The following is a 26,174-nucleotide window of genomic DNA, read 5'->3' on the forward strand; positions in this document are numbered from 1 at the left end:
ATGTACTGACGAATTTACACCTTTCTCTCAGTGAGATACCGCCTGCCATAATTGTAATTGGTCATCCATAAATGTAGTGAATCCACAGCTGTAACCAGATTATTAACAAAATACGGACCATATAGGTTAGAACTTGAATCTGTAATTATAGTATAACATAATATGTCACTCAAATATTTACATATTATTATTATTATTATTTATATATTACAAAGTCAAAATATATAGCTTTGCTGCAGTTATTGTCCTGATCAAATAGGACATAGACAGTCTAAAGAAATAAAACATTTCGATTGTACTGGAGAAAAGGAGCTGCCAGAGTAACACCCCGATAGTTATTGCTTATATTATTATGAAATATAAAATTAGAAATATGAATTAAAGATCTTTCTTGTACTGCAGTTTAGTCACTTACGGGTCATCGACTCGAAAGTCGTTACTTTTGTTTGCATTTGGGAAGTTATGAAATATAAACTCATATTTGATAAAATTAAAAGATCTTGCTTGTGCTGCAGTTTAGGAGCTTATCAGGTTGAGATAATGTTTATTGAAAATAAAAGATCTTGCCTGTGGTGCAGTTTAGATTTTGATAAGACTCTAAAAGAATGACAATAGAAATAAAAGATCTTGCTTACGTGCGTAGTTGTTTTATCACAAGGTTTCTTCGTCCTTTGCCCTCGTTGACGCATCACGCGCTTCTTGAGAAAGTTGCATCTGTTGCTCCAGGAAGACTTAAATACAGCTCATCCAGCCTAGCTCATCATCAGATCTGATCAGTGCTCAACTAGATCATCACTCTGAAGACCTCCAAAAGCTCTCTTCCAGATCAACATTGCTTTGACGTCCAGAACCTGGTGAGTTGAAGGCTTCTGATCATTCAGAAGGACAGTATTTTCATTTAGGTATATTTTTTAGTCAGAAAGGATTCTAGAGACGTCAATTGTCAGTCCCAATTGCATCTCTTCTGTTTGATGGTCTGCGTCAAACTGTAATGGATGACTTGGGAAAGGTCAAGACCTTCTGGAACACTGTTAACGTGGTTTAGGTATTTAAACCAAGAATTGAGCGCTTTGATTGCAATGTACTTAATTTGACGGGGTAGATGTCCAGACACGAATGAAACTGTTTTTGTCAGTTTGAATTAAAAAAAACAAACTTAGTATTATTTTCAACACTAATCTAAAAATCAAGAATATTGTTTGCATTGAGCTTTAAAGATATTTCTCAATGTTGCGTCGGTATAATTATGTGTCCAACGGTAACTTTGGGTTAGTGCGTATGATTTACTGATGCACGACTGCGGTTATATACTCTCTCTATATATATGTATATATATATATATATATATATATATATATATACTTCTCGTTTTATAAGAAGGCCCATTAGATAAGGTCAACAACTCCTTGCTTCGTTTAAACTACTAGAATGCGCAGAAAGAATAAACATAAATTGCAACTTTCAAACGAATACAATTTCTTGCACACTTCGTCTAACGTGTGAAGATGTTTTCAATCCAGAACACGTCATACCTTATCGAAGCTACATGTGCTTCGAAATAAATCATGCTTATCATTTTGTCTGGGAAAATCTAATAAAGTGCTTTTGCTTGATTGAAACTCGTTTGACATCAAGCAAAAATATTTAAAAAATGTATTTCTAGAAAAAGATGCACTAGGGAGGTTTTTTTTTGCATCTGCAACCGAGATAGACTTAACAACACAGTAAATGTATTAAAAATTACCGTCCAATTAGAAACAAGCTGAGAGGCTTTTGTCGAAAATTGGGGAACCTGGACAACAATTTCGTCCTAAGACTGTCGGAGCTTACAAAAAAATGGCAAATATTTTTAATTGGACGAAACTTCTGTTTTGATTCACCAATTTTCGACAAAGACTTAATGGTTGTGCCTTGTCATGAGGGGCACCCGATGATACATTTTTCCACGTTCTTAAATCTGTCGTGCTTCCTGGGGGCGAAATCGCCCTATTTACCAGTACAATAGCTATACTTAAGCTCTCTGACTACTCTATGCCATTCATGCGCATAGCTAGAAAGTTATTTTCATTGTTAGCACGCTTGGGCTGGTCACATGATGGAATCTAACCAATCAGATAATAGGCATCTGTACTACCATTTTGCGTCATATCATATCAAATTTGTCTCTATTTTTCTCAGTTCACTAAAGAAAAAACTAAAATTTGTGTTTGTTTCAGACAAAATGCATGTCTTCCTAGCCCTCATGTTTGTGGCTGCTGCCACGGCCGAGCTTGCCCCTCTGCTCAAGAACTCTGAGCCCATCCCAGGAAAGTACATCATCAAGCTCCGTGTAAGTATAACGTTTTCCGTAGCCAGTTATAATTAGTAATTATCAGAGGCCTATTGAGCATTGCAATCGAAAACATTTTGGGTTTGGGTTTGAATTATTTTGATGATTTTGAACGCAGCTGTCTCCTATAACTGTTCTGCTCCTGAGGATAAAAAGTATTTCTCCTTGTTTTTGTTTTAAAGATGGTTCTGGTTTCTGGTTTGTTAGATAATTTGACAAACAAAATAGAAAAGTTTTCACTTTTAGACAAAGACAGTTTTAGTCAAACTAACTTGACTAGCAAAAAGAGGAGTTTTGATTTAAAAAAATGTTTTTCGCTCCCAAATGATGTTGCTTTGTGTGAAAATTCTACATTTTAGCATATCGACCTAATCTCCTTCTGGAGGTGGGGGTGCAAAGAGAATTTTGGAGTGCTTCAGCACCTCTGCTTCCCAGGGCAGTGGACTACATGTACAGTTAACACAAGAATCCATTCGAACTTTTAACGTACTACTTTATTACAGGACGATTTCAACATCGATGAAATTGCTTCTACCGTTCGTCTCTCTGGTGGAAAAGTAGGTAACCTTTTCCGAAACGTCCTTCACGGTTTTGCTGCCGAGCTCTCCGATGAGGTCCTCGACATTGTGAGTTATTTGTTTATTACAATGTTCATCTTTTTTTCATTTCATTTACTTTTCAATGCAATCCGTTCCATCCAGACCGGGGGGGGGGGGTGTTCACAACTGTTTAAGTGTGAGTTTGAATCACACTCAAATACATGTACTCTGTTGCGTGCGGTACAAAAGACATCACCGCATTGGTCAAATCATAAATAGTACGATGGCCCGTGCTACTGCGGTATTACCGAATAAGATTGCACGATACATTTCCATGGGCATCTACGCATGTTTGTAAGCCGCACTTACTATTCATGAAACACCCCAGGTGTAGTTCTGTGTATGTGTGTGTGTCCCTTTACCATTATGTACCAAATTGGCAAGGTACTGAAGTTTGCTTTCTTGTCAATACGTAATTATTAATTGGTCCTTATGCCGCTTTAAGATGATGAAAGAGTAAACCGTGTCCACTTTTTTTCAACTTCAATCCAATCTTGATCTCCCCTCGCCAAAATAATGGCCAAATTCCCTTTCAAACAATCGAGAAGGAAGTGGGAGAAAGACTCCACTTAAACGTCATACTGCATCTCGACTTTCAAATAGAGCATGACGAGCGTACTAATTTGGGACAAATGGGGCAGAATAAAGCCTCCTCCACCCCCCCCCCCCATTCACACCAAGGGGTTGGTGGCGGGATATTTCGGGGAGGGGCGGGGGGTGCTGCAAAAACGACCTAAAGGTGACGTTATTATTCTCATTTCATTATATGGTATAAATATCTTTTATGTTCATTATTCCCTCTTTTGTTCTCCTTTTCTGACTCTTGTCGTATTTCTCTATTCTGTTCTTCTATTATCTCTTCTATATTCCACCCCCTCCCCGTAACATCTCCACTGACCAGTAGACATACCTGCAACAAATAACAATGAAAATTTAGTTTTTAATTTGATTTCCTTTTCTTTTATTACAGAAAATAGATCATTAAAATATCTTACATGTCTTGATAAGTTAGATGTGCAATCCAAGGTTATGATAGTCCTTTATAAAATCTTAATAAAATCCATGCTGGTTGGCGAGATTCCTTAAATTAAAGTTCACAATGATGGCGATGATGTAACGAGTTGAAATGTCTGTGAAGATGATATTGATGATGACAAACAGTCAATTTCAGCAATTCATTGGTAGACAAGCGTTCATTAAAATAGCTTGATGATGTCGATGAGAATTGAGAATTCTTTTCGCAAAGTAGCTGCAAACAGTTCATTGATGGTGTGCAAATAATTACACAGAAGATAAATGTTGTATTCCAGTTGGAAATAAACTATGCTCTGACATAAAGTCTGGTGTAAAACTCTGAGTTCTGATCTAGTGTGATGATGTCCTTGAATAAACTTCTTTATAATTATATACATTTCTACTATTCTGGAAGCTTTCAGTATTGTCTTTAAAAAGAGCATTATCCTTCTTTCCGGAATAGTCCACTTCTATAAGACTCTTGAATGACCTAAGTGAATTTAACAATGCAAACAACATAGCTAATCCTATTGTCCTTTTTCTCTGCAGGCAGGCTCTTTTGTCTATCTTTCTACATTCCAGAAATGCCATTATGAAAGGCTTGCCTAACAAAGCTTTACCGAGACATTCTGGGATATTTCAATCATTATAATCTATGAATATCCTTAAAGGACTATATCATGCAATAGTTATCTCTGTTTTCCACCTCGAATATCTTTGACACAGGTTCGTGGACTTCGCGCCGTTGAGTACGTTGAACAGGACGGCGTCTACCGTACTCAGGTCACCTGGGGTCTAGACCGTATCGACCAAAGGAGCCTCCCTCTTGACAATAGCTATAGTCCAAGGGGTAATATATTTCTTTCTTTCGTTCTTTGAATTTTTTTTTGAATTAGTGTATTTCTTTTTCAGCATTCTGAAATTGTTCCTGTGTTACGAGCGTCTGAAATTACTTCCAAACTTTGAACGCAATTATCTCAAAATCGTGCTTTGGGGGCCAGCCGAGGTTTGTAACGGTTCGTAAAATCACTGACTATATGTCATTTTGCTATAAAACGCTTGTAAATGATACTAGATAAGAGAAGAAAAATTGTTTCACAGTATCTTCCTTTCGAGTATAATGCATAAATTGGAGATGAGCCGTGTTAAGTTCATGTGTAAATGCAGCTAGAAAACTCTTCGTCCATCGGAAAGGTCGCAAATGTTGGTCCAATGTTTTATGCACGTTAAAACCAAGGATATCCGGTGTCTTTGTTCTTGGTGGTCCCCGGGAAAATCTCAAGCGTGCGATAATACACCAGGTGGTCTGTAATCTAAGAGGAAAAAAAGGATTTAGATAAGTTGTAGCAAGTTTCCGTGTTTCAGACAATGTAAAATATTACAATCAACCATGATCACGGAATTGCCATACTAATTTGTCCCCCATAGACTTTAGTAATTCATAAATATTTCCATAATGGCGCTCTACACTAATATTATTATGAATGATACAATCTTTAAAATGTTGGGCAACACACCTTTCACACAAAAATTGGTTAAAACTTAATATCAAAATCTGGGTAGTTTTAATGTGTGCTTTGGGTGAAAACTACAACATTATTGGTTGAAAACTACCCAGAGTTGGATATATTTTAAAACCAATTGTTATGTGCACAGTATGTTGCCCAACATCTTAAGGGTATAATATAATTCTTTTTCAAAGTTCCACGCTTCTCAAACGTTTTTTATCGACCTTGACACACAGCTTAAGAGGCCTAGGAGACGGTGATGCATTTTTCCGTTCTTTGACAAGATGACTTGCCGAAACCACAGACTCACGTGCCGTGGTCTAGTGGTAAAATGCATTGGAGTTCGTATAGCAAAAAGGTTCGGGTTCGATTCCCGGTGGAGACATTTCTCAGCCTTGAGAAAAAAAGTCAAAATGGGTAAAATTAGCCTTGAGGGAACATTGGCACAAACTCCATCTTTTTTAATTATTATTATCATTATTCCCTTCTAATTGTAAATGTCAAATGTGTTTTTTTTTGTGGAATTGTGAGTAAAGAAGAATTGTATACTTAGCTTTGATAAAGGTTCCCAAAACCTCTTTACCCATTTGGAAATTTCTCTCTCTTTGGGGGATGTTTCTGTTGGGATGCAAACCCTGCCTGCCAGTGGCACGTGCCCCCCCCCCCCAATAGGCTGGCAAAAAACGAGGAAAATGGGAAAAAGAGAGAGAAAGCAAGAGAAACGTAAAGAATAAGTTATGTTCATTATAAATGTTATACTATAATTATGTTATATTACATAAGAAGCATTTTCATAACTTTATGAAACATTATTTCATAAAGCTCGCATAGATTGTTTAACGAGATATATAATCCCGTTGTTCTTAAACCTCCCGTTTTCAAATCAATATACTGTACACCAAATATATTTCCTCGCTATTTCATGTAGTGACATTTGCTTCTTTTTCATGACAACTTAAAGTGATTGCCCTATTTAAGGTCTTAATATAAAACAGTTCCTGTCCGTGCTAACGTTCGCATTAGTTGATTGGTGAGATGTCTGCTCTTCATGAATTCCTAAAATCAGTCCTTTAAATCTATTTTTCTGATCTCAATATCAAAAATTTTCAGCTCGTGCTTCGCGCTCGCATAATTTGGTTAGTGAAATACGAACGGTCTGAATTCCTGCAAACAAGTCTTATAGAATGCCCCTCTTCGGGTCTGAATTTTCTAAATTTTGAGCTCGCGCTTCGCGCTCGCAGTAGTGGATTAGTGAGATGCGTATGATAATCATGATTGCCATGTCTACAAAAAGTGGTAAATGTGTTTACATGTAATTCTAACACAATCAACAAAGGATGGTACTATGACTATGCTGAGACATGTATACTCTTAATGGATTCCCAAAATATATTCCCTGTTTGGGGTCAATATATACAGAAAAAATTCAGCTCACGCTTCGCGCTCGCATCGTCTGCTTAGCGAGGCAGGTACGTATCATGATTACAAAAAATTTGCTTATAATGCCCCTTTTTAGGTCTGAATATCAAAAAAAAATTAGCTCACGCTTCGCGCTCGCATTAATTAATCAGTGAGATACATATCCGTTTAATGGCACTGCATGTCTTTAATATGTCTCTATTAGGTCAGTATACCTGGCAAGTGACTCTAAATTTTTGCTGGTGCCACCCCCCCCCCCCATGGCGTGACCCACGGTACGCCACTGCTGCCTGCAAATTTACAACTAGACCACAGAGACAGGTTCGTGGCTCTTTTGAAACTGGTATGGACTGTCAGATATACCAAAGACCAACAAAGACATGACAAAGCTGGACCTAAGCGTATAGAAACAGAAGCTGGGGAGCCGGATACGACTCCGGTCAGTCATTTTTCGGCTTCACCAGTAAAGGAACATCGCAATTGGGAACCCCTTGATCCCTGGCCTTGATCAAAGCTATGTGCATGGCCATCGGGATTGTTTTCTATTCACATTTTTCATTCTACATGATAATGAAACTTATACAGATATACAAAAAGGTGCCCCCAGTAAGGTAGAGAAAAGATGTGTTATAGAAGATACCTTTTAGATGATCACGAAAACTGGAAAAGGTCATGAACCATGAAGGAAGCCAACAACAAAGAGTAAACAAGCGGTACCATCTTTACATCGTCTTGCCCCCCTCCACCCTTCAGATTACCGTTATCCCAAGTTTGGTGATAATCACGACATGATCGATGGCCGTGATTAAATTGATGATGATGGTGATGGCGGTAATGATGACGACGACGACGATGATAATGATGAATGTATTGAATATTATTTTTCTCTCTCAACCACAGGCACCGGAAGTGGATATACTGTGTGGGTAATCGATACCGGCGTCAGGGATACCCACAATGACTTCGGTGGTCGTGCTAAACAAGTGGTTAACTACGCAGGTGGTTCAAATGTAAGTACAATCATTTAGCCTAACCACTGACGATGGCGGTCTTCTTCGTTCATTTATTATTATGTTTAAATTTATAACAGATTAATATATACTCACATCCTTATTGTATTTATTATGTAATATGACCACATTGTTTACATTGTGAATTATTTTGTATATTGGTATTGTAAATATTTTTATATTGTGTTTTTTAACGCAGAAATAAATGCAAACAAACAAACAAACTGTCCGTCAAATGACAATTAACACCTGGGAGGTCTTTGTCGATCGGGAACGGCGGTTTTGTCCTGCACCATACAGAGCTGAAAATTTTGAAATATATCATTTGCTGAATCGCAAGAACTTAAACGCTGTTTTGATTTTTGAATACCTGATAGATATTACCTGAACTTTACACAAAATTAATGTCAGTAAAACAACTATGTTCCAAGTTTCGAACGTAAATAATCGTTTATGATTGACGAAAAGAACAAAGGCAATATAGCAAATGTGGTCACACGAATCAACCATAAACAAATAATTTTGGAATTGTTTTGCTTTAAATAAGGATTTATACAGACTTCATATCGAAGAGATAGTTTCTTCAAGAAACTAAAACAATGTTACATGTATATTTTAATATGTAAAGTACAATTCCCAGCAGAAAATGCTAAAAATTTCTGTAAAAACTGATACCAATATATGAAGTTAGAGGATTTTCAATTTCACAATGCGTGCCGAAATGGATAGAAAATAGGTGGAGCGATGATGTCATGTCCCCACATTCCTAATCTTTAATAGTTTACTGCAGGAAATATAATTCATTTCATATTTCTTTTTTTTATTTATTTACCACTCGTGGGATGGAACACCCTATCAGCAAATGCTGTTTTTCGAAGTGAGTAAAAAGGGCTTTTATTTTCTGGATTTTACAGGACGATTGTAACGGGCATGGAACCCACTGCGCTGGGACAGTTGGCTCCAATACCTATGGTGTCGCGACGAAAGTTAGCATCAAGGGAGTCAAAGTCTTAAACTGTCTTGGATCGGGCTCCAATAGCGGTGTTATCTCAGGTAAGCTATCTTGAATGACAGTGCAAAGTGTTGACGACCCAAAATTTTGTGATGTGATCGTAGCACACCAATACAATACCTTAATAATTTGTTTAATCCAATACATCACAATCCAAGGCATATTATATAACTAATGCATGCACAATAAAGTTGAATTCAATTCAATTCAAATAAACATTTATTTTCCTCCATTTTACAAAATTACTTCATTATTGTTCACAAGAATCAAATCAATTTCTATAAAGAATATAAATATAAACAACTTATGTGTAAAGAGGAAGGCGTATGTCCCTGGAGCACATGCTTGTGGCGGGATACGCCTAAATTGCGTTGCTCAATTCGCTAGTAATTGCCCAGAATATCTAGAATATATATATATAAATACATATATATTTATATATATATATATATATATATATATATATATATATATATATATATATATATATATATATATATATATATATATATATATATATATATAGATATATATATTATCATGAAGCTCCCTGACTTAGTTATACACGCAAAAAATATTGGGCAACATATATTTTCTACTCTGATGGGCCATGTATGTATGTTGGTAATATATGTATATTTGTACCTACATTGCCCATCAGAGTTGACAGTATATGTTGCCCAACATTTTTAGTGTGTATAACTAAATCAGGGAGTTTCATGATAACACAGCATTTTAAAGTGCGTTTGGCAAGAGTCATCATAAAAGTATCAAGATCCAGACTTGCTAAATGAATTCGTACATTTACATCAATAAAAAAAGTTGTCTACAAAAGTTGTACTACAATCTCTGGACAATGTAAGGCTTTGGTAATGCTGTTTGACGGTGTGTTCAAATTAGTTTATTTATCAGAGCAAAGGAATGTAATATTGAGATCAGTCCCCCCCCCCCTCCTTCCAAATAACTTCTCAGTTTTCCCCATGGCACGAATTTAAGCGTTAGAACGTTTTTATCACCCAGGGGTGGATTATGTAAAGGCCAAAGCCGGAAGCAAGGACGTTGCTTCAATGTCGCTGGGAGGAGGGATCTCAACAGCTTTAGACAATGCTGTCAAGGACCTTATTTCTTCAGGGGTTCCAACCGCCGTGGCTGCTGGTAATGATGATGCCAATGCCTGCTACTCTTCTCCTGCACGTGCTTCGACGGTAAGTTCAACCAATCCAAGACCTGAAAGTGAACATGGAACACAAGCGTATGACCCTTGCAGTGTTCTTATTTTTTTTGTTCCTACGAGTAAACCCCCATGTCGAAATCAGAAAGTCAATTTATTTTCTTTGCTTGCTGGAATGATTCTGGTCGGAAACAAATTCTGTAAAGGGGCTAATTTCTGTACCTATGCACTCATCATTCCATTTAAAAGGGTGTTAGAGGGGTGAAAAATATCAGAATCGTGGCATTTTTGAAGAAATCAGACAGGCAATAAAAAACTTATGGCTGTTTCAAAATTGGATCCATTTGGAGTTGGCAACTGTGTAAATTATGACATGTGGCAGGAATCATGTACTTGATTATCAGGGATTTGTGATTTTATCCCAAATACTTAATCTCTTGGGGCAGTGATCAAAATGTTACCAGGTCGCATATTGCATAATGTCCTCATGAAAAATTAATTTGAAATAAAACCATGTTTAATTTTAGTCATTGTATGCAATGGAGAAGAAAGGAAGCATGGTCCTTACCTTCTGTCATTATGATATCTTGATTTTAAAAGTCTGAAGCCAATTAAAGGTCCCCATGGGTAGGCCTATAGCAATTCCCAATATCTGCAACTTTTTACAACTGAAAACTCTCTTATTGTTTGTCCGATATTGTTCAGTCGTTCAACCATCTCCTCCTCCCTTGAAAACATTCTTTTATTTGGATCGAATTCCCCAGTTAACTGGTACACACTTAAAATACTTGGGCAAAAAAATTCCAAACTTTTAACCAACCTGGACAACATACAGTCCACACAACTATTGGTCAAAATCTGTCTAAATTGGGTAATAAAAACTAATAATTGGGTGAAAAATTTGTTCAATTGGATAATAATTGCCCAGAATATATATATATATATATATATATATATATATCTACAGTGCGTATCAAAAAAAGTTTACACTTAAAAATATCCTGTAAAATTATACATTTGTAATATTCTGAAGATTTTTCCACATGTTAACATTGGTACAGATCCATAGCATATGCCGATATAACTGTCGAAAAATATTTCCGCTTGAGTGAGCACTACTTACTTTTTAAAAGTTAGTGAAAAATGATTTGCGCAGAACTTTGAAATAGTTATGCAAATAAAAGTAGACTTTAATCATGAAGAAGATGTGGAATTTAGCTATTGATTTGAAGATATCTTTTACCTTTTTTTTTTACTTGTTTTCTTGCCCAAAACAATTCGAAGAGTGCATTGCGCCCCACCACACTCCCCCACACACCGAGGCCATCTTGACGATATTTGCATTACACCGAGCTGTGATTTACATGAAATGTTAATCCTTGTCAAGCTTGGGAAAAGTGTGGAGAAAGAAGTATCAAATGAAAATTGAAATGTAAACCTACTTTAAATAATAAAATCTTAGTATAAAATTGCTGGAGATGTCTGATATAAACTTTTGTTCATATTCAGTTATGTCCTCAGATCCAGCTTGCACAAAAGGGTGAAAGTTGTGCTTACTAAGTGTTGAAATTTCAATTTGGGTGGCAAAATTGTTCCAAAATGCTTGAATGTATCCGTTTTATTTCAATTGACTAAAAATGCAAGGGAAAAGTATGACAATTGTTTCGCAGGTTTTCCCCTTGACACAGTGTGAAAACAAGCATTTCTGCGACATTTACAAAAATGGACAGTGCTAGCTCAAGAGTATCATTCGGTCAAAACTTTTACATTCGTTGGGTAGATAAGACCCAAACCCAAGATTATATGTCAAAAAAATACCCACATGTATATTTTTTTAATTCCCAGGGCTTTCTCAAAGTGTAAACTTTTTTTGATACGCACTGTATGTATATAGTATATATATATATATATATATATATATATATATATATATATATATATATATATATATATATATATATATATATATGTTCATACCTTGGTCAGTTCAGTCCACTACCGTCGGTTTCACGCTTTCGGCGATCTTCAGGCAGACTGAGGGTTTGACCACTTGGTTGTGTCTGCGTGCTGCGATGGGTCGTCACACCTGATTGGTTTCTGGGGGTCTTGGCCGGTGTCTGTGGCGGCACTTTGATATTATTTCTGATCTTTTATTGAGGCACTTTTTGCTATGAGTGATAATGACGTATTTCTCTTCTAGGCAGAGATTGCAGAGCCCACTCTTTCTTAGATTAGTGTTGGACTTCTTCTCTATCCAGGGTGACCAGACGTCCCGTATTTCCCGGGATCTTCCCGTATTTTGCTCCTTTGTCCCGGCGTCCCGACAAACCCTTCCCGGGACATCTATTTGTCCCGTATTTCAGAATATTGAACAAAATATAGTTAAAACATTTGAAAGTGACGAATTTTCATGAAATAACCAACAGATGACAAAGCAGAGACAACAAATAAAATCGATAACTACTAGTTATAGGCATTTAGGATCAGAGCAGATTCTCAATGGTGCAAACAATGACATGATAAACAATTTTCTAAACCAAAATAATCACAAAATCGACGGAAGTTTTGTATAATTGTATAATGGATTCTCAGATTACTGATTTGTAGATGTAATCGGGGGAAAAACTTATCGAGTTTTCATTTTAACTAGATCTTATTGTTTCAGGTTCGTTTTGAGTCTTGTGTATGATACTGCGATGTTTCATTTAATTTTTAATTTGACAATGTTTCCCTTTGAAATTTTATTCATTTCTAAAACATAAAATATCACTATGATTTTTGTAAGATGATTGGATTGTTTCATTGTTTGCTTGAAGTTTGAACATTTTACTCTATCTTCATTTTCTATCCTTCTTTCTTCATCCTTCTATCCTTTCTGCCTGCCCCTTTTTTGTTCCATCTATCTTTATTCTCTATCTTTCTTCCTGATCCTTTCTCTCTCTCTGTTCATTTTTCTTTCTTTCCTCCTGCCTTCTTTATCAAATTTCCCTTGGGTTAGGGTTAGGTTTTAGATCCTTCATTCTTTCATTCCTAAAAATTTTATTTGCTTCCTACTCCCTTCCTCTTCTTTTCGTTCTTTTCTCCTTCCATTATTTTCTTCCTTTTCAATTTCTTATCTCTTCATTCTTTCCTCCCTCTCTTTCCTCCTTTCTATCTTTCATTCTTTATTTTATTTTTCCTTTTGATTATTTTCCCTTATTCTTTCTTTACCTTCCTTTCTTTATTCCTTCCTTCCCCCTTCCTGTTTATCTTCTTTCTTTGTGTGTTTCTTTCTTTCAAAGAATGAAAAAAACATTTTTCTTTCCTTAATTCTTTCTTTCCTCCTCCTTTTTTCTTACTTTCTTTTTTTTCTTTCACACTCTAATTCATCTTCCCTTCCTTTATTTTTCTTTTTTTTCTGTATTCAAATCTATATTCAAATCAAAGAATGATGGAAACCTTTTTTCATTCTTTTAATCTTTCCTTCAGCCTTCTTTCATTCGAACGTTCTTTTGTTCTTTTTCTTTATTTTTTTGTTCATTTCCCCCTTCATTTTTTCTTTCTTTCTTCTCAATTTATCGCTTTCTTTCGTTTTTTCTTTCTCTCCTTTATTCTCCTTTCCAATTCTTTATATTTTTACAAGTCTAACACTGTGTAGCTTTCTTGTTTTTATCTTTTTTGTCGATTGTCCCGTATTTCATTTTGTGAAATCTGGTCACCCTGTCTCTATCCCCCACGTTAAATCAAATTTGGTATTTGCTTCCTTTAGTTTCCACATATATTTAGAGAGTTGAGTTTCATTTTTGTATTTTTCGTGTATCATTGATTTGATGTGATTTCTGTATCTGTCCTTGAAAGTACCCCCGCAAGAAGACCATAGTTGCATTTTTCCTCGTTTCCGTGTAGGATGCTGGCTTTGTAGACGAGGGCCGTTTCTAAACATCTGACTTGTAGTAGGCACATGTGTTTTTACACGACAATTACATTTCTGCCTCGGCTCCTCTTCTATAGTCTTGGCTTGTTTGATGACTCTCTGGTTGTGTGTTTTCATTACTGCATCCATGTTTTTCATGCAGCTGTAGCTGACTTTAACTGTATTTTTGTTGAATCAATTGTGCACAATTTAATTGTTTCTAGATGCTAAGAGCATTAGTAAATATGTTATGCATATTGCCATCTTCGTTTTAAATTGAAGTGATTTTGGGGGGGAATTCACAATTTCAGGCAATCACAGTTGGAGCTACAGATAGCAACGACAAACGCTCTTCTTTTTCAAACTACGGTAACTGCCTAGACATCTTTGCTCCAGGTACTTCTATCACATCTACTTGGTATACGTCTAATTCAGCAACCAGAACCATCAGTGGAACTTCGATGGCCTGTCCTCATGTTGCTGGTAAGCCCCACGTTTCCCGATGCTGATAAGCGAATGGAACAAGATTTATCAAAATCCTATCTTGGATAAATTCAGCTCCCTGCAAATTCCCATAAATTGTGAGGCTTTCTTTCTAAAAAATGATACCTTTAGGAAAATGGTTTATTCTTGCCCAAAAGAAAGAGTAAATGTCACCTATATTGCTCATTTCTTTTGAATAAGATATTTTGATAAATAAGTGAATTTAAGGTCAACAAAATAGCTCAAACAGAATTTTCATCCCCTGTTTTCTCTTGAAAATTGTGCAAAACTTTTTGTTTTGGGCACAGGAATTCATATCAACAGAAAGCTCATACCCAGTACTTTCTTACAGTATCACTTTTGGCATTTGACACTTTTTCGATGGGTCAGAAGCAATCTTTTTTGCTATCAATTAAAAAAAAGATTTAAATTTTTGAGAAGCATAAAATCCAATGTCCTGATTGGCCGAATAATGTTTACAAAACAAAACTCATGGGTTATTTGAAGAGATTACCTCGTGGTGAGTGTGACCTTGGAGAGCCACCGTTAGGATTTGAGTGAGTGTGTGGTCTGAATGACCAATCCAGATCGCAGTATTATTGTAATTAAGCTGCTAAATGTATCAAACATTTTCCTTTTGTGAATGGTTGAGTTTCACGTGATCAGGTTTTTTTTAACTAGATTAGAATATTGCATGACTGACATACATTGTAACATGATATACTATTTTGACAATGACATTACATTTGTGAAGGCATTTTCAAATTTTCCAAATAGGTCTTACTATTTGGGAAATGACTTTACAGTCTAAGAGTAGTGATAAATACTAATACGAGTAGTAGCAGCGCAGCAGTAGTAGTAGGAGTAGTAGTAGTAGTAGATGTGGTGGTGGTGGTAGTAGTAGTAGTAGTAGTAGTAGTAGTAGTAGTAATAGTAGTAGTAGTAGTAGTAGTAGTAGTAGTAGTAGTAGTAGTAGTAGTAGTAGTAGTAGTAGTAGTAGAAGTAGAAGTAGTAGAAGAAGAAGTAGTAGTAGTAGAAGTGGTAGTAGTAGTAGTAGTAGTAGTAGTAGTAGTAGTAGTAGTAGTAGTAGTAGTAGTAGTAGTAGTAGATGTAGTAGTAGTAGTAGTAGTAGTAGTAGTAGTAGTAGTAGTAGTAGTAGTAGTAGTAGTAGTAGTAGTAGTAGTAGTAGTAGTAGTAGTACTATACTTCTGGCAATAATTATAACATCAATTTACGGTAACAATGATAAGAATAATCTTTGGTAGGCACCTAAATTACAAATGCTTACTATATTCTGTGTTCGACCAAAAATTAGAAAATATACTTATATCTGGATGACGCCTCGTTAATTCATTGACTTTTCTCCACTCAAAATGTATAGGTGCCATAACACTTTACAGCAAAAGCACTTCTAGTATGCTTGCTAGTGTTTCTAGCAATAAGATTAGTGATGTGGGATCTGGTAGCCCTAATAAACTCCTCTACGTCTGATAATGAGTGGTGAGTATAATTCCCTCTGTTCCTTTTCAAAACCTTTGAGAACATTTAAGCAAAAGATACAAAACTTGAACCCCGGACTTGAACACAAGTTACAAGGCATAGGCCTCCTTTTTTTCAAGCTGCACTTAGGCCCATAGCCCCTGGCTGGAGAGTGACCGTGTTAAACATACTTTAACATATTCTTCAAGGACGTTCGTGCTATATATGCACTGACATGACTGGGGTGTGGATTTTTTAAAAGAGCTGTCCAGCTGAAATAGACTAATGCACTTCATTTGTTTCCACATATATTGTATATGCCTTCTCAAAAAAAAACCTGGTTGGAGAGTGGTCAAGTAGAGATTGATGTCTTGCCTATGTTTTAACCGATGCGTACTCGTCGGCCTGTATGATTGAAACTTTAAAACTTTGTGTCCATATGTTTTGTTTTCAGATGGCAACCCGCTCCAAGCAGCAACGAAGCAGAGTTATGAAACATAAACTTAAAACAAAAAAAAATAAACTGTTCAATTTTCTTTGAAAACGAGTATCTGCGTGTTTGACTTATCCTGGAATGAATAAATGACGCGGTAAAAATAAACTTGCAATTACTTTTATTACAAAAGGCTTCTTCCTGCACATGTTGCAATATATAGGTTAAATTCCATACCGGTATCAATGTACACGTGGGATAACTGTAGTGTAAAGGCTGTTTTAAGCCATGCAAGAACACGGGGGGTCTTTCTTTTACGGAACAAGCACTGTTAACGTGCAGTAAAGGCCATATCCTTCAACAATTTTCTTTTTGAGAAATGACTAAACAACGCAACTAAAAGATATAACGGGATCATAATTAATGATTGATAACATTCAAAATCATCTATCAGTCATGGCGATACTTTGAATTCTAGATGTATTTCTCACTGTATATCGGTTGAGCAAGCATCGTGGGGATCTTTTCTTCATGAGAGTGTTGTAACAAGATTATAGATAACAAGATCTGTTGGTAGTTATTGCCATCAAGAGAATGATTTTGGTCTCATCTACAAAGAGATACTAGGTGGTTGGAATGTCTTCTATACAAGAATGTTCACAATGCAATACGCCTTTTACAATGAAGTTTTGTTCATCAACATCACCTAGTTAGCCCTCCAAAGTTAAAAAGACATTGCATTATCATTTACCGATCATAACCAAAATGTATAATCGAATCTTCAGCGAATAAAATCTAAATTGAACTGCATTCCTCATTGTAGTATCTGGTTTATTTTTGTAGTATAACAAATCTTATGTCCTGGAATTTTGGGTATTCCTTACATGACATATTACCGTCTTTAAGGGATGGTCCGGGCTGAAAGTATGTATAGCTTAAGAAATAGAGTAGAATTCACTAAGCAAAATGCCGAAAATTTCATCGAAATCAAATAATAAATAACAAAGTTATTGAATTTTAAAGTTAAGCAATATTTTGTGAACACAGTGGTCATGAATATCCATTAGGTGGGCTGATGATGTCACATCCCCACTTGTTCTGTATTTTATCATATGAAATTAGGTTTATTCAATTTTTTCCTCCAAGAACTAGAAAAATTGGATTGACAACTGATTTAGTGCATTAGATATTTATTGCTGCAATTATTTCATTGATAAGGGAGACATATTCACACAAGTATGAAATAATGAAAAATCATGATTTATGTAATAACATAAGAAAATGGAAAGTGAAGATATGACATCATCAGTCCACCTAATGAATATTCATGACAACTGTTTTAACAAAATATTGCTAAACTTTAAACTTCAATAACTTTATTATTTGTTATCCGATTTTGATGAAACTTTCGGCATTCTGCTCAGTGAATTCGACTCTGTGTATTAAAGTAATATTTTCAGCCTGGACAATCCCTTTAAAGTACCTATGTATCACAAATCGAAGTTATTTCCCATTGGTGGACATGTTGCCATTTAAGTATCCAAATATGATTTTATAGATATACATTTTTAAAGAAATATTGAAAGAATATATTTTTTCAAGTTTCTGAGCTCCATCATAAAAAAGACGTATCAGGTCTCATTTTGGCGCAATATTCAGTCAGAGTTTTGAACTGGTGATTTTTGCTGATGACCGAAAGATGATGTCACAGGAAATCATACATGTATCTGTCTCTATAAGGGGTGGAGCGTTCCAAGTTGGAAATTAAAAAATATATATATCTTAACGTTTATTCAGATATCTGGAACTTCAAATGGCAACAAATCACTGTTAATCTTCAATATACGCCAGTAGGAATCAACTTGTGGATTTCAGATTGCATCTCATGAGATATAGTCTGCTATGCAGACTCTGAATGGCTCGTGAAGTGGATGCAGCAGGTTTACGAAGCAAATCAGCCTGAAAGGGCGAGCGAAGCGAGCCATTTCTGCAGCTCCAGTAGACCTAGTCTGCTATGCAGACTCCTTGAATCAGCTGTGATAAACACACACTGCAGATGTGGGTTTACAGTTGTAGACTACATGAGATATGCCCATACCCTTTGCAGCGAAGGTAGACGAGTACATGATAATATCCAGCTTTAGATTTGCAACACAACCTCGGCTCGATGTTGTAGAACATCACTTACTTTGAAAGAACCAATAAATTAAGAATATGATGGAATTTGATAAAGGAGAGAAAGAGAGATAAGTAGGGAGTTTGCGCACTTATTTCCTAGACGCTTTCTGGAACGTAGAGAGCCTTCGTGACAAAGCAGGCTTTGTTGAAAATCTGTGAATCAAAATATTAGTGTCGTCTGGGACTGGACAAACGGTGAATTGTCAATTCGTCCACTCACCACAAGTCATGGTCTACCTTCATTTAGTCTAATGCCATAACGTCCATTAAAATTAATTAACAACAATTTGGCCCAAGAAGCATTTGGTCCAATCATCAGTTTGTCTAATCACCAGTTCGTCTATTACCGTTTCGTCTAATAACCAGTTGATCAAATCCCCATTTTCGTTTCCTTCATTTTGCACAATTAACACTTTTAGCTTATTCAGACCAAATGGTATATAGACCAACTGGTTATTAGTTGGAATGGCTTTAGACTAAATGACAGAAGACAATTTGGTGAGTGGACGAACTGATGGTAGAGTAGACCGAATGATAGTAGATGAGTTGGCAACTGCACAAATTGGCATTACACGAATTGGAAATAGACCGGACAAACGGCATATCATTTGCAATGTTTCGTCAGCTACCAACCTTAAAAATGATAAAATTATCTCCCGGTTCATTAATTTTCGACAAAACCTGTGAGCTGTTCATTGTGATTTGATTGGCATTTTCAACGTATTCACTCTGTTCTAGAATCCGTTTCCGTTGCAATAGCGAAAACTCACTATTGAGGAGATTAAGTGAGACTTGGAAAGAAAGACACAGAGAGAGAGAAAGAGACGGGGAAGAAGAAAGAAGACATTAAGGGAGCGCGATAAAGAAGGAGAGACGAGCGGAGGAAAGTGGAACAGATGAATATAGAAAATGAGAGAATGACGGAGAAAGAGAGTTCTACGTCCGTAAAGAAGATACATTGTGGAGAAAGAAGGGAGATATATAAAAAAAAGGGGGTTCCATGACATTTGCTCCGGCGACAATTGCTCCGAAGGAAAATCTGCACGTTAAACCAAACATAAAACCTAACCTCAAAAACTAAGTAATCCCCAATCCTTATCTTTGCATTATTCTGAACCAGAAACCATATTACAATCCTAACTCTATAAACCCAATACCCTCTTACATGTCTAAGATATCAAAGACCGGGGCAAATGTCACACGAGCGAATGTCGTGTCACAGGGTTAGAGCTAGTCTGCTATGCAGACTCTGAATGGCTCCTGAGATGGGATCTGCTACTGGTTTCGAGCGTAGCGAGCCATTTCCTCTGTAGACCTAGTCTGCTATGCAGACTCGTTGAATCAGCTAAGGTACATGTACACACACTGCAGATGTGGGTCTACATTTGTAGACTAGGTTAGAGCATGGTGAATGAGAGAGAGGGGGGGGGTATGCGAAAGATCAACACAGCAAACAAAGAGATTGATTTGAGAAATAAATGGAATTAGATCGATTAAAAAAAAATAAAGGATGAATATAAGAAATGAGGGAGATGGTGGAAAGATATTTTATTAATTCATTCCACTCTCTCTCTCTCTCTGTCAGTTATATACATGTATATACAAAAAATCTGGTTACGCTTCGTAATTCCGAAGGTTCGTAATTCTGAATGTTCTTTACTCCGAAGGTTCGTAATTCCGAAACACGTAAATTGCCTATATATACCTTGATGTTCGTTAATCCGAACATTTGTGGCGTTATTCCGAAGGTACGATGTTCCGAAGGTTCGTTAGTCCGAAAACAAAATAAGGTTCGTTAATGATTACGTTTTCGGACTAATGAACCTTCGGATATACGAAGCTCATTTCGTTTTCGGACTTACGAACTTTCGGAATTACGAACCTTCGGAATAAATGAAATAAACAAATCGTCATGTTGGTGTATGATGGAGTTATGTATCGTGTTCATGGTTGCAAAATACGGTTACACTTCGTAATTCCGAAGCTTCGTAATTCCGAAGGTTCTTTGTTCCGAAGGTTCGTAATTCCGAAACACGTAAATTGCCTATACCTCGATGTTCGTTAATCCGAAAACGAAAAAGGGTTCGTTAATCCGAACATTTGTGGCGTAATTCCGACGGTTCGTTATTCCGAAGGTTCGAAAATCCGAAAACAAAATAAGGTTCGTTGTTCCGAAGGTTCGTTAATCCGAAAACGAAATAAGGTTCGTTGTTCCGAAGGTTCGTTAATCCGAAAACGAAATAAGGTTCGTTGTTCCGAAGGTTCGTTAATCCGAAAACGAAATAAGGTTCGTTGTTCCGAAGGTTCGTTGATCCGAAAACGAAATAAGGTTCGTTGTTCCGAAGGTTTGTTGATCCGAAAACGAAATAAGGTTCGTTAATCCGAAAACGAAATAAGGTTCGTTAATCCGAAAACAAAATAAGGTTCGTTAATCCGAAAACGAAATAAGGTTCGTTAATCCGAAAACAAAATAAGGTTCGTTAATCCGAAAATGAAAACCGTGAAAGCAGAGGCAAGGGGAGGGGGGCGGGGGCACTGTTGCCGTTCAATTATTATGAGGATGGGAAGGCAAGGGCGGCTGAACGAATTTTCGTTGGGGGGTAAAGCCAAAAATGAAACTCATACGTCAAAATGGGCACTTTGGTGATATTTTCACCTTAAGATTATCATCTGCTTGAAGTCATTGTGTTTGATAGTGATTAAGTAGAGAAAAACTTTTTTGAAGTGACTTCTTATTATGGCAAAATGTATAATTAGGCTTTATTTTTCGGGAGAGAGTATAATGAGCGAGCGGCTTGGTAAAACAAATTCAAAGGTGAAGTTGTAAAACGTTTTTTGTGGTCAATTATTCTTAAAATGGCATTATTGCGAGCGTGAATCACAAGCTAAAACTTTAGGGTATTTAAATAAAAAATGAAAATAAGTTTTTTTAAAATTCGAGCAGATTTCTGCTGTCATTAAAAAGATGTGCATCTAACAAAAGAATTAACACGAGCGCAAAACGCGAGCTTAAACATACTGACCAGAAAAGGAACCTGTTAAAGAAAGCATTTAGTGACCTCTTTAGGATGCATATTTCACCAATCAAATGAGAGTGCGAAGCGCAAGCTGAAAATTTGCAATATTCCAGCCTGAAAACTTAACTTAACTTGTATACTTTAAAAAGAGTATTTCATTTCGAAAAAAACATAAAAAACGGCATATTTATTTTTGAAAAAGGAACTTTCCCATTTTGGAAAATATTAATTTCCCTGTTTTTTATTTAATTTTGGGGGTGCAAGTGCCCCCTGCCTCCCTCCCGGCGGATCCAACTTTCGTCAAATAGGGGGGGGGGCAATATTTTTTTCAGTCCTATTTTCCTCGATCGGCAGCTTAAAGTTGTTTTTTTGTTTGTTTCTTTGAAAGGGTAGTCCTAACAGTCAATTAGCTTTATACTTATAAAATAAAGTAAATATGTAATAACATGATAAACCCTTTTTAAATAATGCGAGCGCGAGCTATATATTTTTTTTGATGGGCAATATGTTTGTGATCTTCAAAACGAGATGCCTATGTAACTAAATTTAGATAATAACTGCGAGCAAGAAGCGCGAACAGAAATTTTAAATATATAAGCTCTGACCTGATCTAAAGGGGACATTTTAAGAACTTTTTGCAGTTTGCCATGAAGACGATGCGTTTTTCAACCAATGGCGGCGGAACGTATTTTCTTTTTTTCGGGGGGGGGACGCAAAGCAAAAAAAGGGCCAATAGGGGCAATTTGGTGCAAGCGGATATTTTCACCATGAGATTATCATCTGTGTAAAGAGGTTGTGTGTTTTGTAGTAATTAAATTGAGCACAATTTTTTAAGTGATCACTAGAGTTATATATTTACGTTTCATTTCTGCGAGCGTAGCGAGCAAGCGGTTTTGGGGGAAAAAATCCAATCTGAATATGTAAAATTCGCCTTTTTGGTCAAGTACTGTTAAAAGGGCATCCTTGTGAGATGTTGCGAGCGAATCACGTGCTCAAACTTTTGGAAATTTCATGCAGGTCTAGAATGATAATTGATATAGATATTATTTACCCAGGGAAGCCACTTCAGTTCTGAAAACTGTTCTCCCAGCTATTATTATTATTTTTTTTACAAGAATGCTTAGAATGTCCAGTTTTCAGGTTTGGAAAATCGGAAAAGTTTGGCTCACGTTTCTCGCTCGCATCAAGTATTGTTTATTGAGGAACTCATTCTATTCCTGGTTACAAATAAAAAAAAAGTATAAAATGTCCAGTTTTCAGGTTGGAATATCACAAATTTTAAGCTTGCGGTTCGCGCTCTCATTATTTAGTTCGTGAGATATATACTCTATTCATGAGTCACTAAATGCAGTCCTTAAAAGATTACTTTCTGAAGCCTGTTGCATAAAACTTTTTACCTTAGAAAACTGGTAAAAGCTGAAAACTAAGGTTAGTCTGATTTCCGCCATTGACTTTAGCACAGGGCAAAAACTCCCGTAAAAACAATTTATGCAACGGGCCCCAGGTCAGTATACAGCTCGCCCTCGCATTAATTCTTTAGAAAGATACACATCTTTCTCACGATTACAAAAAATGCTCCGAATGCTCAATTCACGTCTTGAAATGTCTACTAGTTTGAGCTTGCGATTCGCGCTTTCAACATCTCACAAGGATCATTATTAGTATTATTTTTATTACCAGCAGAAGCTGTTATTAAAAATGACATCCCCTCCAATACAAATCCTATTATCTAGAGGTTACTCGCACGCGACCAACACACCTGATCCCTGCATCTTTAAACCATTTGCTTAGGCAGCAATTGCTCAGATAAAATCGAAATCGGCCTATGCTTGATCAGGGCGCCTATATTTTTAATGATATACATGCTTTTGGCCACAACACACGCATGTATCATCGATCGTTATTACTATCATTGCATAATATCGTGTAATCTTGTAACGACAACATCGTTTTTGTTACCAAAATGAATTATTCTCATTTTCGGAAATACGAACCTTATTTAATTTTCGGATTAACGAACCTTATTTCGTTTTCGGATTGACGAACCTTATTTCGTTTTCGGATTAACGAACCTTATTTCGTTTTCGGATTAACGAACCTTATTTCGTTTTCGGATTAACGAACCTTCGGAATTACGAACCTTATTTCGTTTTCGGATTGACGAACCTTCGGAATTACGAACCTTCGGATTGACGAACCTTCGGAAATACGAACCTTCGGAATAACCGAACCTTCGGAATTACGAAGCTTCGGAATTACGAATGTATGCGGCAAAATACAGTGTTTAGAATGTCAAATTTTCAGGTTGTAAAATAGAAAAAAAAAAAATCAGCTCGCGCTTCGAGCTTACAACAATTGCTTAGTTCTATGTCCACCCTCTTCATGGTTACATTGTCTTGAATGTCCTGTTTTTAGCTATAAATCTGAAGAAATAACAAAATTAATCATTAATTTATCACGCACTCTCATCAACTTTGAAGTTCCAAAGGACTCGCCTCTGAAAGTATGAAGACTGAAAGAAATTGGAAGTCCATTTCCTGCCCAGCCTAATTTTCCAATTTTTTGGTGTCATTTGAAAGTTGAGTATATTTGGCTTTCCATGTATATATATAGGCGTTAAATAATCCAGGCATTGATGATAGACGTAGCTTTCGAGGTATCTCATTTAATGCTAGCTTTCGGCCAGTATGGCCCCGTATATAGGCCCTTCATCAGGCATATATGTATTGAAACAAACAAACAAAATAGAACAAAACCATACAAGTAAAATCGTAATAACAACAAAGTAAATAAGGAGTAACAAAAGGTACAGAACAGAAGGATAAAAGAGGGGGTAACGAATTAAACTAGACGGTTGGGTACAATAGAAAAGATTTGGTAACTTAAACTGTGAAGAAAGACGAGGTATTTACCGGCAATGGCCGCGAGGTTTAACTTAAGCCTGGTCTAAGTGTGGTAATAAACTGCCATGTTTAGACCTAGGTTTAAGTTTCGTATTCCGATAGCAAGGTTTAAGTAAACCCTGGTCTAAGTGTGGTAATAAATCCTCTAAAAGTTAAACTCGCACAGGGGGTAGTTCAAGCCTGGCTTAAATCCAACAAGTCATGGCCAACATTTTTTTAAAAAGAATTTATGCCTATTTTCATGAAATTCGGAATACACATTGCATGCATTGGCCTTTAAGGTAAGAAGGGGTAAGATTTTTTTTTTCCTTTTTCGGAAATTGTGTTGCCATGGGAACAGTATATTATGGCCAAGATTTTGCAGTTTAAAATACTTTATCATTTTTCTACCAATTCTCAAGAAAAGTTGGTTCACACATTTGGTTTGAGGTGAAGGAAGTCTTGCAAGAAACATTTTTTATTTGTTGGAAGTTGTGTTGCCATGTTAAATGTATATTATGGAAAAAAAATATGTAAGACCTTGCTGTTCCAACTACTTCCTCAGTTTTTAACCAATTCTCATGAAATTTGGCACAAAAATTAGTCCTAATGTGAATATGTGCAAACATATTTTATGCCTAAAGTATATAAATAATCGCGTTACCATGGTAACAACATATTAAATATCGACAATTAGGTGAAAAACTTGTGAGTTTAATTACTTTATAATTTTCAAACCATTTCTCATGATATTTCGCACAGACATGAATCTTGAGGTGAAGGAAGACTTGCAAGACACATTTTTGCATGTGTCTGAAATTGTGTTGCCATGGTAATGACATATTATGGCAAAAATTATATAAAAGTGATGCAATTTCAACTACTTCCTCAGTTTTGAACAATATTCATGAAATTTGGCACGAACATTAGTCCTAATGTGAAAATGTGCAAAACATATTTTATGACTTTATAAAAAAAATCATGTTTCCATGGTAACAAATCAAATATAAAAGATGAAAATCTTGTGATTTGAACTCCTTCATCTTTTATCAACCAATGCTCATATGGCACACACATTAGTCTTGAGTTGAAGATGTGCAAGACATATGTTTGTATGTATCAGAAATATTGTTGCCATGGTAACAACATATTACATAATGACATTAGGTGAAAATCTGAACTCCTTCATTAGATTTCAACCAATTCCAATAAAAATTGGCTCACACATTGGTTTTGAGGTATAGATGTGCAAGACATATATTTGTGCGAGTGCCGAGAGTTATTTTTAGGTTATTTTGTCTTTTTTGTGCAACTAACTTGTGTTTATGTGATTTGCAATCACCTAATAATCAGTGTAAATTTTGTGATTTATTTCAATTTGTTACAATAAAAACAAAAAAAAATGGAGTAAAGAAACAGATAGCGCTGAATGTCAGAGTAAGTAGGTAAAACTGGATGCTTACATTACTTTGATATCAGTCAAAAATGTTAAAGCAAACAATGTCATACGGGATATTTTTGTAATTTCGAACATTTACAAAACGCTGCATTTTTCGACTAGATTGTCATATTTTGACCAGATTCTAGTTATTTTGACGAGAATTCTATCCATTTTGATACATAGGTCAAACCTGATTTAAAATGGATGGAATCCTAGTCAAAATAAGAATCTGGTCAAAAAATATGAGCCGAAAATCTAGTCGAAAAGTGACTAGGTATTTTTTAGAGTGTGTTCCATGCCCCTTTCA

General features: G+C 36.0%; 1 protein-coding gene across 2 annotated transcripts; it reads left to right on the forward strand.

Annotated features, from left to right (window-relative positions):
- The first annotated feature begins 702 nt into the window (after positions 1-702).
- LOC121406330 (aqualysin-1-like) lies at positions 703-17,159 on the forward strand. 2 transcript variants are annotated; one of them, XM_041597355.1, is made up of 10 exons: positions 715-854; positions 2,217-2,329; positions 2,833-2,955; positions 4,669-4,792; positions 7,770-7,879; positions 8,794-8,932; positions 9,912-10,096; positions 14,266-14,437; positions 15,819-15,937; positions 16,371-17,159. In XM_041597355.1, exons 2-9 carry the CDS (start codon positions 2,222-2,224, stop codon positions 15,926-15,928), a joined length of 1,071 nt encoding a protein of 356 aa, XP_041453289.1. In that variant the 5' UTR covers positions 715-854; positions 2,217-2,221; the 3' UTR covers positions 15,929-15,937; positions 16,371-17,159. The 2 variants fall into 2 exon arrangements, with proteins under 2 accessions (XP_041453290.1, XP_041453289.1); XM_041597356.1 differs by lacking the exon at positions 16,371-17,159 and having other exon boundaries at positions 703-854; positions 15,819-15,940.
- The last annotated feature ends 9,015 nt before the right edge of the window (positions 17,160-26,174 follow it).

This window comes from Lytechinus variegatus, chromosome 19 (assembly GCF_018143015.1).
Source record: "Lytechinus variegatus isolate NC3 chromosome 19, Lvar_3.0, whole genome shotgun sequence".
In the NCBI taxonomy this organism is placed as follows: Eukaryota; Metazoa; Echinodermata; class Echinoidea; order Temnopleuroida; family Toxopneustidae; genus Lytechinus; species Lytechinus variegatus.